Here is an 8,567-nt window from a genome sequence, read left to right on the forward strand (position 1 = left end):
ACACACATAGCCTGCGAACTTACCAAGGTCTCTACGCACTCAGCTGCAAGAGCCTTACCCTTCACCTAAGTATGGGAAATAGAATTTCCTACCTCCTCTCACTTGCCCATACAATGATCTTCTAGTTATGACTTACTTCCTAGATTCGTTATGACTCTTCTATATATAGCCTTTGCTTTTATAATACCATGGTCCACGGACCATGGGTAGGTCTCAAAACTTCCTATCTTCTAACCACCTAAGGGACTAAAGCCCCTTTGACTCTTTACAATTATACAAAAAATTAATGTCAAAATCTAACCCCAGGGGACCCTGTCCCAACATGATGGATCCAGATCTTCGTGGAGCAATAAATTCGAAAATATAGATAACTATCATTCAAGTGCGTGTAAATACTGAAAATACATAAGTATATAAAAATAGACATATAATTACTTCAAATATTCTTTATTACTTCAAACATTCCTTATACAGATTTTCCAGACCATGTGCACACAGCTGCAGGGGGCCACACACTCAGCTATGAACTTACCAAGGTCTCCGCGCACTTAGCTGCAAAAGCCTTCCCCTTTGCCAAAACACAGAAATATCATACAAACCGAGAACATACAAAAATCAAATTCTGTTAAGTTCTTCATGTTTATTCACTTAGACTTGCTAAGAAAACTTTTTATATACTATTTTCTGCTATAATACCATGGCCCACAAACCATGGGCGTAGCTCAAACAATACCAAAATGTAAGGGGTTTTGACCTTCCTAAAACCCCTTGACTCCTATTTACTTGCGCGTTTCTCACTTCGCTCCTCAAAATGCAGAGACTTACAATATTTTAACAAAATTTGACCCAAGGGACCCGATCCCAAGACATGCCCTATTCCCTTTTGACTTATTATGATGAGATTTTATTTTCTTCAAGTGTTAAACAAGTAAAACTCAAGGCTCAAACGTAAAGAGGATTGTTCTAAGTGATTTTCATAAATATGATCAATGAATCCATTTTCGAGCTAATATAGGTGGAAGTGTTCCTTTGTAACTTACACCCAAAGACAAAAAATGTTAGAGGTCTTGTTATCTAACCATTGATGCTCAATCTGTTCATCACATATGCCATGCACCAAAGACCTTAAATCCCTAGCAAATTTAGGAAGTTTCCTCACATGAGAAAACTCCCCCATATCAAGTTATTTAAGCAAGATAATTGCTCCAATTGTTCTGGGAACTATTTTAGGCACCCACAGAAATATCAAGGGACTGTAGTTATCTAAGTTTACAAATTGAATATGGTATTTCTTCTAAAATTGGACATGGATACAATTTGAGCATTTTTAGTGCGCTGAGATAATATTCTATATCATTGGATAACTTATGAATATCATGACACGTTGTGACAGACGGTCGCTGAAGGGAAGTCATATTATATATACTTGAAGGCAATTCCTACAAATTGTTACAATGATTAATAATGAACTCGAGAAGACTCGGCAACTCCAAACACAACCCTCTATATAATCAAGTCATATTTCCACAACCCTCACATAGAATCAATGATAGCTTCTATAATTTTTTGTAGGATTGAAAGTATTTTTAAAGGGGAGGAAGAATTACTCTCTCTAATTGAACAACTTTTAGCCAAGTTAATGAAGACAAGACTGATATTCCTTGGAGTGTAGCATGCTTAAAATTGTGATTGACAATTATCAGAACCTTTAATTTATGCATTGATTGCATAAATGGTGGAAGAAAGTATTCACTTGCAAAAAAGTTTAAGATAAGAGCCTTGGCATTTGGAAAGTTCATATGACACCAATCCTTCATTGGACCTTGACATACAATAATGTAGAAATCAACACATTTAGAAACAAATTATGTGCAAGTAGAATGTAAGAGATTGCAAACTTTTGTTCAAGTGAGACAATTCAAAATTGAAAAAGGGTCACAAATGACTAGGAGAGGAGAAAGAACTATGCACCAAACCTATGTGGAAGGAAACAATCTACTTTTTATCTTTAATGATTTTTTATATGTCACAATTCTTCTCAAATTTATGTCCTAAGACATTTGCAACATCTGGTGCAATTGCTAGTTTTGTAAAGAGAGAAAGAGTAATTTGAAGTAAAATATTTCTTACTCTATTGATAGGCATTTTCCACTTTTTAGTACAATAAAAGTGAGCTAGAAAAATGATTTGAAATATTTTTTGATGTAAAATAAAAAAGAAAAATTAATTAAAAAAAAAATATATATATATATATATATATATGAAATATATTAATATCTATGTTAAATAAAATATTTGAATATCAAATGTGTATATATTATATATAACAACTAAAAATAAAAAAAACTCTTATGGTAAAAATTGTTTATTGATGTGTTAGTCAAAATGAATGAGAGGTGTACTTCTTTTAGTTAACATGTAATATGTGCAGGTGCATGCACACATGTATATATATATATATAACCAACATAGATTCATCTTAACCATAATCTCTCAAACACTAAGAAAAATTAGATTTTTTTTGAAGTGAAAACTTTTAATTTTACATTTAAAAAAAATGAATCTCTTTTTAAACACTCAATTTACATATTAAATAACATAATTTTATATCAATTATATATAAGTGATTTATTTAAAAATATTCTTATTTCAACATTGGCCACACACATATATATATGACACATGGAATTTGAAATTTGAATCTCTTGGTTTACACAATACTTCATATCAAGGCAATTGTTAATTGAGACCCCCATGGGCCATATTAACTAATATTTCAATATCAATTATTAAATAAAATATTTCAATAAATAATTCTATAAAAAGATAAAAAATGGTTAGAATTAAAACATTTCTTACACTATTAATAGATATTTTCCACTTTTTAGTACAATAGTAAATTAACCAAAAAAAACTTGAACTAGTTTTTAATATAATAATAATAATAATATATATATATATATATATATATATATAGATAGATAGATAGATAGATAGATTAAAGTGAATAATGTAAACCATAAACAAAATATTTTAATATCTAAATAAAACAAAATATTTGAATATCAAATATTTACATATTATATATAACCATTAAAAAAATATGGTTAAAATTATCTAATAATGTGTTGGTAAAAATGAATGATGTGTAATTATTTTAGTTAATATATAGTGCACATATATACACATATATAATGATGATGATGATGATGGTGGTGGTTATTGTTCACTGAGACCAAACTTTGGGCTATCCGACCTAAAGAAACAAATTATTTAGTTTGATTTAAGATTTTATTCCTATGCTCAAAAAGCTTGGAGAGAAGCCTCCTCAGCTCACTATAATTTTGACATCCTAAAAGGCTCGGAAGGTCAGGGTTGTGACAAAGATTATGAAACTGAGATCTATTGTGGTTGTACGTGGGGCACTCTAAGAGGAAGTGGTTTTCATCCTCGATGTTCCTATTCTCACAAAAATGAAAGATCCTTCCCATCCATGGTTTTTTAAGAACTGCCCAAAATAACCTATATAAATTTATCTTAACTTATCTTAATGTTAATTTCTTAAACACTGCATTTTTTTTGTATTAAATACAAGCCTTGTTAATTTTATATTCTACAAAAGATTTAATCTCCTTTTTAAACAAAACATAACTTATAGTAAATTTATCCCAATATAACTTCTTTTACAAACTTTCAATAAATGCAGGTTGTGGAATCCTGATATAACTTCTTGAAAATCTTTTACCAACTTTTCCTAACAGCATGACATGGAATTCTGATATGACAACTTTTACAAGGAATCATGTGAATTATGCTTGGCATTTGCCAAAACCAAACCTCCAGCTATCATACACATAAATAAATTATGTCGTTGACCAAATAAACCCCACAGGTGGTGGAGGGTCATCATGATAGTTCAGGGTGGCCCCATTCATCTTTAATGGCCTCTCGTGATCAAACCCAACCAGGCAGGCTTATTATCTTAATCTGAGATGGTACCATATCATGGAACCTGTGGATTCACGTTTCTCTGTAGGCTTCTCATCTCAATCAGTGAGGGTGCTGCTATATATCATGGAACCTATGGAATCACAAGAGGCAGATGGCAAAATGGATGCAAAGAACAGGAAGAGGCTGCTGGGAGCTTTTCACAAATGCATCAGAGCTCTTTCTCCGATCCCCTATCTGGCCAGAGCCCGAGATTGTTATGTCCGTGGCATAACCCATTGCGCAGGGATGGGTAGCTACGTTGGCATTGCGGGGGCGCCTGGGGCGACCATGGCTCTGCCACAGAGCTTCATCCTCAATTCTTCTTCTCTCAGGGACCACGATGATGATTACAGAGAGCTCATCAGAGCGGCGTCTCAAAAGGGTAGAGCAACGACAACAAGGTTATCTGATCATCAGCCCTTCCCCCGGAGTTTCAGCACCTCTACTGATCGTCGTCGTGGTCGTCATCCGGTTGATGTGGGGAGAATTGACGAAGAGAGCCCTTGTTATTTCTCTGGATCTTTCAGGAAGACTGCGGACGAAGAGCTTCGCTTCCCACGGAGCAGAAGCTGTAGCTCTGTTGCGAAATTGAATCCCTATGAAAAGAAACAGATTTTGAGAGTGTAGGCTTTCACAGTTAGATTTTATATATGTTATGTTGTTGTTACTGTTTTTGGAAAAACTGTGGAATGTTTGTGAAATGTATTAAAATTCTCTGTAAAATCGCAATATTTCATGTATATGATAATTTTATTCTCAATTGTTACATATTTTTAATTGGGGTCAGAAATTTCTAATGCAACCTTTTCATTTTGGAATGGGTTGTTTTATGTATTTATTGTTTATTTGGAATGGGTTGTTTTATGTATCTATAGTTTTGTTCATTGAATTTCTGTAAAATATATTCTATGTGAAAAATAAAAGACTCTAGATAAATCTGTGCTGAGATTAGCCAGATCTTAACAACAATAACAGTGTCTTTACACATCACTATTTCTCTCCATTTAATAATCCTAATATTTATTTCATGCGTATTACTTTATCTGTATTTTGTATTCCTGAAAATTGTTAATAACAGTAAAAATCATTTTGTTCAATAATGCATATCCAGTTATGAATCTCGATTTGAATTTGACTTCGACTTTGAATTGTTTTCATCAATATTCGATGAATTTTGAGATGTTATCAGGTTATTATTACTATTGAGGGTTGAACAATCCTGCATCTAAATGTTTTTACAATGTTTGCTTTTGAAAAATTACATCCAATTTCCAACTATATTGTAATTTATTACCTGAAACACGAAAAATTATATGTAAATCAGACAAAGAACACACAACATGAAGACACAAAATTGAAGAGAGGGAAAGAACCGACGTGTAAATGAAAAGTTCTAAAACGATCAAATGGAAAAATCAGTAAAGTAAGGTACAAGGAAGAAGCATAGTTTGAGAAACAATGTGAGAATAATTAGAAAAATTGTAGGACCCTGCATGTCTCTAGCTATTCCTGGAAACTTCGATCTTTAACCTTTACTTTCCAAGTTGCAGTAAATTGCTTTGTTAGACCCATGTTTTATTCAAAGTTGGCATGGGCTTCAGTGAACTGTGTAAGAGATCTTGAATATCGGTGAACGTTTTTAACCTAATTGGTTGAATATCGGTGATCTTGAATATCCAGAAGATCAAATCTTTGTTGACCTAATTGCTTTTCAGTATGATGAATGAAGTTTCACTTGAAATGGGTAAATCAAAATTCTGAAACTCAATTTCCTCTGCTATAACACTGATAATCTGTATTCCCACATTCTCAATCTTGAGAGGATGCCTCAAAGAATCCTAAGATTAAAAAGTTGATTATAAGTTTTAAAAAAAATGTGTTATTATTAAAAGTGTTTATAGTATTTTAATATCTACATTTTCAAGAATAGTTTGTTTAGAGATTAAAATGATTAATAACACAAAATTTTAGGAGATTTTGACAATAATTGATGCGCTACCTCTTTGCTATGAAATTAGATTAAGGAAACAAATCAAGTTTATTTTTTTTAATAATCTATATAAGATTGGATTTAGTTATATATGATATTTTTCCAATATGTGTTGGTGTAACAAATTATAAGTTTTTTTTAATATATTTTATAATGAGATTTAGTTTCAATGATTAATATTTTTTCCCTATGGGATATAATACTTTATATTTATAGTAGATATAATAATTTATATTTATAGTATTTTGAAATAAAAATAGTTTATGAGGCATTCTTTGCATAGAAAAATTTCTTAATTTAAGAAATGGATTTGGGATGCAAGTTGAGAGGCTGCTCTAAGGGTCCATTCTTGTGCTTCATTTATAGGATGCCACTCTACTCAAGTCTCAAATAAAGACTTGTAAGAGCTTTTTCAACTTTACAATTTCAAAATCTCAAAAAAAACAATGAGACTCAAAAGTCCATTCAAAATCTATGCTTCCTTATGAGCACAATACGAGAGTCATGGAATCTTAGTCTATTTCTCATGGCTAAAATCTCAAAGGAAGACTCAAAAGGGCCTATGACACTTTGCTTCCTGAAAGTCTTAAAAGAGAATAGTGAATCACCAGTTTGAATCTATGCTTCCTCAATAGCACATAATGAGGCTCATATAGGATCTCATTTCACTCTACATTCCTAAAGTCTCAAAGAGAACAAAGAAAATCACAGATCCAGTTGAACTTGAATCTGTTCTTCATCAAAGTTTTAAAGAGAACAATTTAACTCATAATTCCATTCAAATTTGATTCTATGTTTTCTCATGATCATAATTCACTAATCCACTCAAAATTGAAGCTATGCTTCCTCAAGGGAACAATACAAGATTCATAGAATCCCACTCAGCTCTACTTAAAGTAGCAAAAAAAACAATGAAACTCACATGTCCACTTAAACTTGAATCTATACTTTCTCAAGTTTACAATGTGAATGTGAGACTCATAAGATATCACTGACACTACTTCAAAGTCAGAAAATTAAGTAAAATTCATAACTCCATTGAAACTTGAAATTATGTTTCCTCAATAACACAAAGTAAAACTCATTAAAACTCACTTAACTTCGCATCCAAAAATTCTCAAAATTTTCAGTCAAACTTAAAACCATTATTTTATAATAACACAATTTATCAAACTCAAAAGAACTCACTCTATCCTAAAAGTTAAAAAAATCTATTCTTCAAAAAAAAAAAAACCACAATATGAAACTCATGAGAACTCCCTCCCCGCTTAAAATTTTACTTCCTCATAAACACAATGTGAAACTTATATAAACCCGCTTATTTTTACTTTATTAAAATTAAAAAAAAAACAATCAAACTCGAGATTCCACTCGAAACTTACACTATACTTCCTGGAAACACTGTGAAGCTCAAAAAGAGCTCAATCCAATCTACTTATTCAAAACCTTAAAAAGCACAATGAACCTTAAAAAGCACAATAAAACACTTGCTTCACTTTGCATCCTCAAAGAGAAATGTCAAAACTTAGGACTCCACATATCTATCTCCTTTTCACTGTTGTGCCCATCGTCAATTCCTTCCATAAACATTTTTGTACATACCAAAAGCATAAAATTATCCGATAGTCGAAAATATCATCATGAATGAACCTATCGAAAATATTTAATCTTCAAGAAGTCAGCAATAAAAACATAACAAAACAAAATTAGAAAAGGACACGTAAGTAATTTGACACTGAAATGATAAAGGTTTCTATGTGGGGAAGGAAACAAAATACATCACTGAAATACACACAACCATGTGAGCACTGTCCTATATATTTCATTATTTGATATGACTCAATCAAATTATCAATGTGGTTGTCATTATGATTTGTGTTGAAACCAAGAATTTTGTAATAGAAGAAAACCATGGTCAGTAGAATTTCATGAATGCACATTTTAGAGCAATAATGTCACTGTAAAATTAACGTTCTTCACTGTTAAGTGTAACGTAAAAAAAGTGATGTCAGGGACAAAATTTGCATCTCAATTTCCTTTTTAATTTCTGATTATTTTTTCCATAAAACAAAATTCAGTTAACCTCCACAACATTGGATTCCTAATACTGATATCCAGTGCAATAGATTGAGCAGGGCCTCCACAGAGAATCCCCAAGGCTGCAAAATCCCTCCCCGACCGCGTTTGAAAGCTGTTATAACTCCTTGGAGCTACTCCGCATGCAGCCCAACGAATTCTCACAAGTGCAATTCCTTAGTCAATTTCAGCGCTGCCTTGAGAACAAGTTTACATCAAAATTGAGAAGAATTGTCTAACTAATATATGTTTTAGTAGTTTCTTTTGGAAATTTTAGACCAAACAAATTTAGTCAATTTTTTGTTATGATTTAAAATGGTTGAGGAATTGTCTAACTATTATATGTTTTAGTGGTTTTTTTGGAAATTTTAGAAAAAAACAAATTTAGTCAATTTTTTATAATGGTTTAAAATGGTTTTTGAATGATATAATTTCAGCGCTCAAATTATATGAATTCAATACCATACAAATCTTGAATCAATCAAATTATAAAGATTATTTTTAACAAATC

General features: G+C 31.6%; 1 protein-coding gene across 1 annotated transcript; it reads left to right on the plus strand.

Moving 5' to 3' along the window:
• Positions 1-3,948: 3,948 nt before the first annotated feature.
• LOC149244364 (uncharacterized) lies at positions 3,949-4,780 on the plus strand. Its single transcript, XM_089367980.1, has one exon. The coding sequence runs from the start codon at positions 4,006-4,008 to the stop codon at positions 4,615-4,617; it is 612 nt and encodes a 203-aa protein (XP_089224106.1). The 5' UTR covers positions 3,949-4,005; the 3' UTR covers positions 4,618-4,780.
• Positions 4,781-8,567: the final 3,787 nt, after the last annotated feature.

Source organism: Pinus tabuliformis, chromosome 8 (genome assembly GCF_031772625.1).
Source record: "Pinus tabuliformis cultivar Carrire ecotype Pingquan chromosome 8, CPIR1, whole genome shotgun sequence".
Classification (NCBI taxonomy): domain Eukaryota; kingdom Viridiplantae; phylum Streptophyta; class Pinopsida; order Pinales; family Pinaceae; genus Pinus; species Pinus tabuliformis.

What these genes read in the sequence shown, in the direction of transcription:
- LOC149244364 (XM_089367980.1), top strand. Translation starts at nt 4,006, where the DNA reads ATGGAACCTGTGGATTCACGTTTCTCTGTAGGCTTCTCATCTCAATCA.